The following is a 10,985-nucleotide window of genomic DNA, read 5'->3' on the forward strand; positions in this document are numbered from 1 at the left end:
CAGTACAACCCAATAAACACAACCGGCTTCGCGCTCTGCTCATCATTGCCCCGATGAGGAGGAGGCGTCAAACTTCCCTATCCAACCAGAAAGGAAACTCCATGTTCGTTTGTGTTTCATCCTGCAAATTCATCTCGTTCAAGTGCTGCAGTGCTACAGTGTAGGGGGGAAATGGGGTCATTGGTATTTCTGCTCTGACGTGCAAACCTGGACATGAGCCCGGGGTGTGAAATGCAATTACATCGGGGCAAAGGGTTCGGATAAGCTGGGATGGCACGGGGGCCTGGATGTACAACGGAGCTGCTGTCAGATTCCACAGAGAAGTGCAGCCAATGTCATCTTTACACAGGGTTTTGTGTGCCCTCCACAGACCTTAGAGCCCTTTTTGAAGGTGGAGAGCCACAGTCTTCTCAAGTTTTTAGGGTTTATTTTTGTTTGGTTGGTTGGCTGGGAAGGTTTCTTTTCCTTTTTTTTAAGATTTTAATAACAGATGGGTAAACCGAGGCACAGAAAGGTGGTGTGACTTGCCCACAGTCGTTGGTAGACTTTGAACCCCCCAGATCTTGCTCCCATCTGGGACAGAGCGAGAAGGAAGGGCTGTTCCCAAAGCTCCCTCCACTTGTTCCCAGGGTGTCTCCTCACGGGGCGAGGGGAAGGGCCGTCACTCTCAGCGGCGATGTCTGGCGGGGCGGGAACAGTTCCTGCCAGCCCCTGGGAGGCCAGGGAAGCCAGGAACCCGGCATGGAGAGGCAGGAGCCGGTGGGTCAGGCACTACAGGATGCACTCGTGCCTCTCCGTGGCTTTCAGGGCCTCGTGCATGCTGGCGGCTGAGAGCCTCCTGTTGATGTTCCTGTACCTGCAGCGCAGCAGGTTCCAGAAAGTAGTCCTCAAATCCCGGTTGAAGAAGGCATAGATGAGGGGGTTGATGAGGGAGTTGGTGTAGCCCAGCCAGAGCAGAGTCCTCTCCAGCCGCAGCGGGATGCAGCTGCAGCGGATGCCGCAGATGAACGGCCGCGCCGTGGACATCAGGAAGAAGGGCAGCCAGCAAAACGTGAAGGCCCCCACGATGATGCCGAGGGTCCTGGCGGCTTTTTGCTCCCGCTTGAAGATGGAAATGTTCTTGCGGTCTTGCCGGAGCAGCTTGGAGAGCGTGGCGCATTCCTCCACGGCTTTGGTGCGCCGGGAGCTGTGGTGGGCACGGCTGGAGGCCTCGAGGCAGTAGACGCCCTCCTCCTCGTAGTGCTTGGGGAAGTTCATGAAGCGGTGCTTCTCGGCACTGACCTTGGCCGCCTTGTAGATGCGGCTGTACATCACCAGCATGACGGCCATGGGGATGTAGAAGGCCACCCCCGTGGAGTACACGGTGTAGCCGAAGTCCTGGCTGATGAGGCACACCCGCTCCACCGTCACGTTCTGGGCCCAGCCGAACAGCGGAGGGAGGGTGATGGAGGCCGACAGCAGCCACACGATGAAGACCATCTTGGCCATCAGCTTCCCGTTCTGCCGCACCGGGTAGGTCAGCGGCCGCGTGATGCCCAGGTACCTGCGGGAAGGAGGAGTTGTCAGGGGTTAGGAGTGGGTGCTGTTGGGGGTGGTTTTCGCTCCTCATCAGCTTTTGGTCCTCACGGGAAAATTTTGGGCCTCAGAGGGGATAAGGAATTAATTCACCTAATGAAGATCTCCCCAGGGATGTGCTCACTTGGCTGAACACCCCAATTTAACTATTTCCCACCGCTTTCTTGCGACCACGCCGTGCATGGAATCACAGAATGGTTTGGGTTGGAAGGGACCTGAAAGCCCCTCTCATTCCATGGGCAGGGACACCTTCCACTATCCCAGGTTGCTGCAAGCCCCATCCAGCCTGGCCTTGGACACTTGCAGGGTTGGGGAGTTCATGACACGAGGTGTCATCGAACTGCTGAGTGCAGCCTGAACTCTGCATGGTCTCCTGGGGAATAAAAATGCTTTTAAAAGCTTCATTTTCAGGAATAAAAAACGCTTTAAGAAGCTGATATTTCCACCAGAACTATACTGTACAGAAAACATGCAACAGCTTCCAGCCGTGGCACATCACTCACTCCAGAGTGTTGCCCTTCCCAAGGAAACACCCAGCAGTGGGGTGGGTGATGCACAGAGGGATGTGCCACAGGACTGACTCCAGATGAAAGGAGTAACTCCTAGCAGTGTTTAATGGGAAGTAGGAAGCCCAACACCCTTCTCTTATTTGTTGGTGAAGAAATACAGCCTGCAGCTGAGATGGCCCTGGGAGAGCAAGAAGTAATCTTGCTTTTGAGAAGACTTAAAGATGTGTCTGGATGAGCCCTGCAAGCAAAGCTGGAGATTGGATGAAGCTGTTTGGGGACAGTTTTTGGGCCCCTCATGACAAGAAAGACACTGAGGGGCTGAAGGGAGGGGAATGGAGTTGGGGAAGGGGCTGGGGCACCAGGAGTGGCTGAGGGAGCTGGGAAAGGGGCTCAGCCTGGAGCAAAGGAGGCTCAAGGGGGACCCTGTGGCTCTGCACAAGTCCCTGAAAGTTGTTGACCTCTGGAAACTAAAATAGGAATGACCCAAGCAGCTGGAGCCATCTGCTCGCTTGCACAGCCTGTAGCTGCCAAAGTGATGGAGTCCAGCCCTTCATCAAGAGGAAAATTAGTGGAGTTCGGAGTAAGAGATCCCCAAAACACCTGGTGACCCACAGATTCCCCAATCCTGACACGTGGGGTTAGGAGTTGCCTTATTTTGCCTGAAAGGAGCTGGAGGCTGCACCAACGATCAGCTCCTGGTTGTGCCATGGGGTGTAAATGTGAACCATCCTCAGTCTTTTATTGGGAGGGTTTGTGTGATTAAGAAATTGTGCCAATGTTGGTAAATTGGAATTGTAGAGCAATAAATCAGGGGGGAGCTGGCCGCTGTCAGCCAGTGTTCCCCCTGGAAAACATCTGCCAGCTCCTCGGCTCCAATCCATCCAGCAAGAACCTCAAGCCACTCAATATGGATTTCTGTTACATTACAGCCTTTTGGATTCCAATCTCCTGCTGCCAGGAATTTTTAGGCAGGATCACCTCACCTCTTAATTGTTCTTGGATAAATGGTGTCACACCAGAGGGGCAGTGAGAGCAGCAGCTCTGTGAGTATTTTCTGCTGAAAGCTGAACAAAAAAGAGAAAATATCTGTGGAGAATTTTACCTCTGCTGCATCATTTTTTTTCTGGCAGTCAGCCTCATTGTAAGTGTTAGGAGATTTTCTCTTCCCTGATTATTTCCCTTTTCCAGATCCTCCCCCAAGATTAGAAGATGGAAATAAAATATATTAAAAAAATCTAATTTCTCCTCCCCTTCTGACTGCTAAATCAATTGAGAGACTAAAGTCTTCTCCCCTGCCTCCCTGATAAAATGATTTTGAATTCATTCACTGAGTTATTCTTTCCTGGTTTTCCTCTGTGTTTTTTTCGAGCTGGCGTTAGTCACAAAACCCAACCAAAACTCTCTGGGACCATTTATGTCCAGAGAATCCCAGGATGGTTTGGGTTGGATGGGACCTTAAAGATCATCCAATTCCAACCCCTGCCATGGGCAGGGACACCTTCCACTATCCCAGGCTGCTCCAAACCCCGTCCAACCTGGCCTTGGACACTTCAGGGATGGAGCATCCACGGCTTCTCTGGGCAACCCATTCCTTCCTGATGGTCCTTGATGCAACTAGACTGGGAGAAAACCCCGCTCTGCTGCTGCAATTCCCAAATGAACACCCCAAAATCACCCCTCTGTAGATCCAAGCCAAGAACTTTGCCAATAAATCCGTGCTGTGTGGTGTGCTATCCTCTCTTATGCTGTTACTGGGTTTCTTTGGAAGCCGATCCGCCCAGGATTTGCTGAAACTTCAAGGAATTTATGCGCTAGCCAAGGAAAACGAGGTTTAACAAGCAGGCAAAGCAGGCAAAGCTGACACATTTCATCTGCGGGTGCCTCGTGAAGCTGCTGCTGGAGGAAATGGGGCCGTTTTGAGGTCTTTGTAATAATTTTGATACGAGCAGGAAGCCCTCAAAATAGGGCAGCGTTTGCAGGAGGCGAGGTAGCACTGACAGGCGGTGGAATTTGAGTGGAATTCTCTCCCTTTGAATTTTTTTTTACTTTTTCTCTGTGTGTGTCATGCTGCTGATCAAGTTTAGGGGTAATCGGGTAACAAAAGGCAATTCCCAGAGCAGCGATTTACGGGCACTTGGTGTGGATTTGTAGGGACCCCGCTGTGCTGAGCTGATGGTGCAGCCACTCATCCCAGGTGCAATAAACTCCTGCCACATCCCTGATCCTGCAGATCCCAGCCCTTGGTTGTGGGGTGGGAGATCTGCCCCAGGCAGGGCTGCACCTGCAATCCCATGGGTGAGACAATTCAGAGCGTTTATTCTACACTCAACGGGAAGCATGGAATGGGTTGGGTTGGGAGGGACTTTAAATCCCATCCAGTACCACCCCCGGGGCCAGGACACCTTCCACTATCCCAGGTTGCTCCAATCCCATCAAACCTGGCCGTGGGCACTTCCAGGGATCCAGGGGCAGCTACAGCCCTGCCAGGGCCTCACCACCCTCACAGGGAAGAATTCCTTCCCAATATCCCATCTAACCCTGCCCTTGTCCTGGCTTTACATTTCCTGATGAAAGGTCCCTCTGTGGCTTCCCTGTAGGCCCCCTTCAATTGCTGGATCATTATCTCAGGGATTCAATAGTAAAAACAACCCAAACCTCTCTGAGGTGTCCCTTTCTCCACCCTGCAGCTGGTGAACTGGGAAAAGATGGATCTCCACTCACACAGGAAGACAAATGAGCCCACAATTAGGGTTTCCTTGACCCCACAGTTCTACCACAATTCCATGCCTCCTCTGCAGCCCAGTTAAGCTCCTTCCCTGATTTCCAAGCTGATGCTTTTCCTTCCCCATCCCACTGAAGGAGAGGGGGATTCAAAAGGCAGCTGGAGGCTGCCACACCTGCCCATGCCCCTCAGTCAGAGCTGGTGGAGCATCCCAGGGCTCCATCCCAGATACAGAGCAGGGATCCACCTGGCCTGGGAAACATTTGGATGAAGAACATGGGAAAGGCAATCCAGCAAAATGCTGTGCAGGTTTCATCCCCGTGACTTTCGGGAGGTGTCCTTTTACTGAGGATGACCCCAGTTTGGAGCATGTAATCTGATTTTGGGTGGAAAATACTTGCCAGGGAGATGGGAGAGCCCCAGCAGAGCTGCCTGGGTAATGGATGGAGAGTTTTTTCTCTGCAAGGAAAGCCAAAAATGATGTGTGGGCTTTGGGGAGCTCCTTTTGTCAGCTCCTTGGCATTTTTAGGGAGAGATTCATCAAAGCTGAGCAGCCAAAGGAGGGGATTTTTTTGTTGTTGTTGTTGGTTTGTTTTTGGCTTGTGACATTAAAAAATCTGCAACATTGGCAGGCTTTTACATAAGGAAAATATAAGAGGATGATGGATGTTTCCAGCATTTTTCTTTTCTGATTTCAAAGGAAATCAATCAAATCTCGCTTCAGACAAGATTAGTTCTACCAGCTTCAATCGAGAGGCTTTTAGGAAGCGCTCTGCATTAATAATCAATAACAACAGACTACATTTTAATAGTCCTCATCATCCTGGGCAAACCAAGTTGCTTTTCCATCTAAGCTAAGCAAAAATATGAGGACACTTCAGCCATCAATAAAAACAGAGCCTCCTCCTTGGCAGGAGCAGGCCTGACAGTGCTGACCAAGTTGGATCCAGGACAGAAGCGGAGGAAATATTTCTATTTCCGAGAAGCACCAGGGCTCTTCCTCTTCTTCCTTGCAGGGCAGGAGGAAGAGCTGGTCCCCACCACTGGGAGAGGTTTGGGTTGATGCCTCACTGAGATAACAATTTAATCTCTTTCAGAGCAGGTTTTTCAGGGACTCAGCGAGCTCAGCTCTCCCTGTGTTTTCGCTTTGTGGCTGTGTCAGCACAGAAATTGAGAATTGTGCTTTTGGAGATGTTCCTGTCAAGAGTTCAACCAAAAATCCTGCTCGTGCCAGGCTCAGGGGGGAAGTGGAGATCCAGGCATGATCCTGGATCCTCAGTCCACCTCCATGCACTGCCTGAGGGTGCTGGGTGGATGTGGAGCAGTGATGCTGCACGGGATGCTTGAGACACTGCCCTGGGACGACTCACACGACTCCCAGCCCATTCCCGGGGATCCTTGAGGGGGAAAGCAGCAGGACAGTGCCCGGATCACCTCTTCCTCTAATGTGCACCAGAGGACATCTCAATAATTCCCGTTCTCCCCTCAAGCCCCAGCACAGACTGACCCCACAAGCCCTCTGCACTGTCAGGTTGTCCTTCCTCCCACCCAGAGCCCGGTGCACACAGTTGGGGGGGGACTGTCCAGTCCCTTCCCTCTGCTCAGTCCTTGCTGTTTTCTCCTTTCCCAGCTGGAAATACATTCCAGGAAACTGCCCTGCAACCACTCAACTTCCCCACCAGGCCTTTGGTGAGGGGAGGATGAAGTTCTGGGGGCAAACTGATCATGGTGCAGTTCCTGTGCCAGCACATGAGGGATGAGCCCATGCCAGAAAATTCAGGTGCTGTGGCAGCCCCTTGGGACACAGCTTTTCCCTCCCTCCTACCTTCCCAGGAAAGACAAACTCAGGATCTGCCTGCACGGTGTTCTTGGATATGGATCTGCCCCCCGGAGGGACATAATGGATGAGTGGAATCAATGGCAAGGATTTCTGGGGAAAGGTCTGTCCTATTTTTCTCTGTGTTTGGAAAAGCCTTGCTCCAAGGGGTGGGATGAGATGGGATGGGGTTGGTTGGCTGGGAAAGGAGGGGAAGGAAATGGGAAGAGAAAGGGAAGAGGAAGGAAAGGGGAAGGGAAGAAGGAGGAAAGGAAAAGGAAAGGAAAAAGAAAGGGAAAGGAATTGCATATATTGGGGTTTTGGGGACTTGGGATGGGGTGGGAGGGGTTGTTGACATTCTTGGCTAAGGAAAAATGAAAGGAGAAAGGGGAAAGGGGGAAGGGGAAAGGCAAAAAGGGAAAGAGGGAAAGAGGGAAAGAGGGAAAGAGGGAAAGAGGGAAAGAGGGAAAGGGAAGGCAAGGCAAGGAAAAAGGAAAAGAAAAGAAAAAAGAAAGAAAAGGAGGAGAAGGAGAAGGAGAAGGAGAAGGAGAAGGAGAAGGAGAAGGAGAAGGAGAAGGAGAAGGAGAAGGAGAAGGAGAAGGAGAAGGAGAAGGAGAAGGAGAAGGAGAAGGAGAAGGAGAAGGAGAAGGAGAAGGAGAAGGAGAAGGAGAAGGAAATTTTAAAGCAGAGCCAGTCTGGTCAGTGTGTAGCCACTTCCCTGCTCCTCACCCACCGGGAAGAAGCACTGACACATTTCATTCCTGCATTTCATCCCTTCCCTCTCACAGAGTCAGCCTCCTGCCAGCTCTGAGCACACCTGCTCTTTTTTTCCAACAGGAAGATTATTAAAATAAAGCAAGTTCAGCAGAAGAGCTGGACTCTCTCTAACAGCAGCTCTGAGCTGCCCGGGGCTGTGGATCTGCAGCTCCCAGGGGAGCAGTGGCTGGTGGGGATGAAGGCTTCGGAGCAGGACTCGCTGCTGGCGTGCCCTGGGGGGGATGTCAAGCAGCAGCACGGTTTTCTCTGCCCTTTCTGCTTCTCTGTCACCTGCTGTCACACCTGCAGAGGTGACCGGGGAGGTGGCACAGCTGAAAGGGCACATGTCACGTGTGGGATGTGTCCTTTCCCTGAGCTGCTGCCCAGCCCAGCAGTGCCAGCTCAGCCCAAAGCGACCCCCCGAGAAGCCAGCACACGTCAGCCCCGGCCACCGGCTCGTCAGCGCGATGGCCCCGATGACGCAGCTGCTAAAATTAGAGCCACCAAGGTGCTGACTTGTCCAAGCCTGGCCACTTTGCCAGGCAGGCTTAGCCTTTCCCTCCCAGCCCCAGGTGTGGGAGGTGAAGCCAGCGAATTCTCACAAATGCGCTCACGGGGCTAAACCAGGGGAGTTGGGATCTTGGGATGGGGTGTGGGGAGCTGCTGATATCTTTAGCCAAGGCATGAGTCCAGGCAGCAGCAGAGAATCCCGCAGGACTGGCTCCAGAAGCCCTGGAACCTGGATTTCCAAAGTGCAGCTGGGGTTTTTTTTTGCTTCTTGGACATGGCCCAGGCACCTTCCACGGAGCAGGCCAGGTGCTGTTCCTCAAGAACAATGTGAAGCAGCTGCCAAAAGGGGGAAGACTGAGGAAGTAACTTGGGGAAGTTACTTGAGAAAGCACCCTGAGCCCAGCTCTTCCAAAGGCACTGAATTCCCACAGAAAACCCTCATCCCCTGGGAAAAAGCACACGCAGAAGCACTGATCCAACCAGGAACACGATTCCAGCGGCTGCCAACCTCCCGACACACCCTGATAGCAGAGCCCACCCGAGCGCAGGGCAGCAGCCCAGCCCTGCCTTACCTGTCCACGCTGATGATGCACAAGGTCATGATGGAGGCGGTGCAGCACATCACGTCCATGGCGATGAACACGTTGCAAAACACCTTCCCAAAGAGCCACTCGCCCCCCACCAGGTCCGTGATGGTGACAAAGGGCATGACGGCGAAGGCCACCGACAGGTCGGCGGCGGCCAGGGACACCACCAGGTAGTTGGAGGGCTGCCGGAGCTTCTTGACGATGCACACGGAGATGATGACCAGCCCGTTGCCGGCGATGGTCATGAGGATGATGATGGAGAGCACGGCCCCGATGACGACCTTCTCGGTGTCCCCATAGAGCAGGATCTCCTCGCCGCAGTCCGTGGCGTTGGTGAGGTTGGAGGGCGGCAGCTCGGGCTCGGCTGGGGCGGGGGGTTCCTCAGTCATGAATGGATTCGGGAGCGGTTCCCGAGCCGGCCGCTGCTGCTCCGCGCTCTCCACCAAGAGAAGGTGCTGCTCCAGAAACCTCCTGGGGCTGGCCCTCAGCAGCATGCTCCGAGCTCGGCACGAGCGCTCCCCCAGCAGTGACACCTCCAGCGACAAACCAGAGCATCTTGTCACAAACAGGGCGAAGAAAATCAAATATCCTCTCATCCTCTCCCCCACCGTCACCACCCCCCTCCACCCCTCTCAGCTCTTGCCTCCCCGAAGCTGCGGCTGGATCTCACGTGCTCGGCAGGAAGCCGCTTCCCAAGTCTCCTTAAGGACACGCATTTTGCCGGGGGATGCTTGGAGGAAGCCGCTCTCCACTTGGGAAGGAGCAGGGACCGCCTGCAGCATCTCCCTGATCATCCATGTGCTTTTCCAGGAGAGGGAACGGGTTGTGGACTGTGTTTTCCTGCCGAGCTGTGCCTGCTGGGTTTGCACTTCTCCTCTGCATCCATACATTTAATCCCATGCGGAGCCTCCGCTGTGGATACGGGAGCGGATGCGACAACAGGAGCCACAGCACCAGTGCGGGCAAAGCCCCCGCCGGCTGCGTCCCCTGCCCGTGGCACGCACAAACTTCAAAGCCGGGACTGCAAACCCTGCTCCTGGCATGCAGTGGCCACGCACGGGCTGTCAGTAGCCACGGGATGGCAGCGGGAGCGCACCCATCGCATGCAGCACTCCCAGGGTACCACGCACAGCCCAGGCATCCCGGCTCGTTCCCGGAGCCTGAGCATTCCCACCACGCACAGCAGAGAGGCTCGGAGAGCCGCGGCCGCGCTCCCACCCCCGGGATTCCGCCCCTGCAAGTATTTCCCCGCCATCCACACGGAAACTTCAGGGCAGGGCTCACCCCTGGGTGCTCCGAGCATCAGGCACAACCTGCATCCTCTTTTTTGTTGTTGTTGTTGTTTTGTTTCAAACCCCGTTTTCCCCTTGAAGTTTTGTTTCAATCCAAGGCGGATTGCAGCCCCATCCTCCCCTTTACAGCATCCCCCGGCTGGGGCCATGGGGGTCCCGGAGTTACCTGTGCCGAGGGGGTGAGACATCCTCCAGGCGAGCCCCTGCGAGCTCCGGGCAGGCGAGGAAGCAAAGAGCCACCCCCGGAGCATCCTTCTCCCCTCCCCGCCTCGCCGGTCCCTCCTACCGCCCTCCCCTCTCCTCTGCCGGGCAGGGACCCAGATGGTCCCCGGCTCCCTCGGAGCCCCAGGGAGGAGCAAAGAGCGGGGCGGGGGGGTCCAGGCTGGATCCTGCAGCGGTGGGAGGGAGCGGGGAGCGTGTGAGGATCTGGAGGGAAAGGCTGGAAGTTGAGGAGATGCCTTGGAGCGCTGAGAGGGAGGAGAAGCAGCCTGGAACCCAGGGCAGGCTCAGGGCAGGGCACAGGGAAAGGCGCCCTTCCCCATGGTTATTTTTAAAGATTATTTTACAGGAGAGGGTTTCTCTCCTCGTTCCGTGCATTTTTCCAGCCTTCCTGCTTGTCGCGGGTCTCGTATTCCTTCAGCTCCGCGCCGAGGACCAGTAAACAGCCAGGGAGAGGCAGATCCCTGAAGATGAGCCTTCCCTAATCCTAGGAAAACCGAAATAGAGACTATAAAAAGAACTGGAAAGAACATGGAGAGATCCACATCCAATTCCCTCTCCACCAAATGTTCCACGGGGACTTTGGAGCTGGGATCACTGATATTTCAGCCCCGGGCATCAGACGGCAGTCACAGTTTGCTGCTCCTGGGGTGGAAGATGCGGAGCAGAGCCATCTCCTGCACTGGTTGTTCCCAAGGGCGCTTCCCTCGGGAATTCAGCCCCTCCGCTGCCTTCCCGGGGGGATGGACAGTGCGGGGCCCATCCCGCATCCCTCGGGGTGGGGGAGTTCAGAGGGGAGAGGTGCGGGGGTGTGACTGGAGCTGTTTGCCGGCTCGGGAAGCGATTCCCGACGCTCTGCCCCGTGCTCGGCGCCTCGGGAGCGAGGTGGGAATCTCATCCCAGCACTGTGCGAACACCCAGGTGACAGCACCCTGGGAGGCCGGGAAGAACACTTTTAAATCTCAGCCATGGCAAGCTCTGCATTACCTCCGGTCAGAG

At 54.6% G+C, this 10,985-nt stretch overlaps 1 protein-coding gene across 1 annotated transcript; it reads right to left on the reverse strand.

Annotated features, from left to right (window-relative positions):
* Window positions 1–771: 771 nt before the first annotated feature.
* Window positions 772–8,969, reverse strand: LOC309572895 (5-hydroxytryptamine receptor 7-like; the record flags this gene model as incomplete). Its single annotated transcript, XM_082281430.1, has 2 exons — window positions 772–1,543; window positions 8,461–8,969. 2 exons carry the CDS (start codon window positions 8,967–8,969, stop codon window positions 772–774), a joined length of 1,281 nt encoding a protein of 426 aa, XP_082137556.1.
* Window positions 8,970–10,985: the final 2,016 nt, after the last annotated feature.

The sequence above is a fragment of the Coloeus monedula genome (genome assembly GCF_965178545.1).
Source record: "Coloeus monedula genome assembly, chromosome: 5".
NCBI classification, from domain to species: Eukaryota; Metazoa; Chordata; class Aves; order Passeriformes; family Corvidae; genus Coloeus; species Coloeus monedula.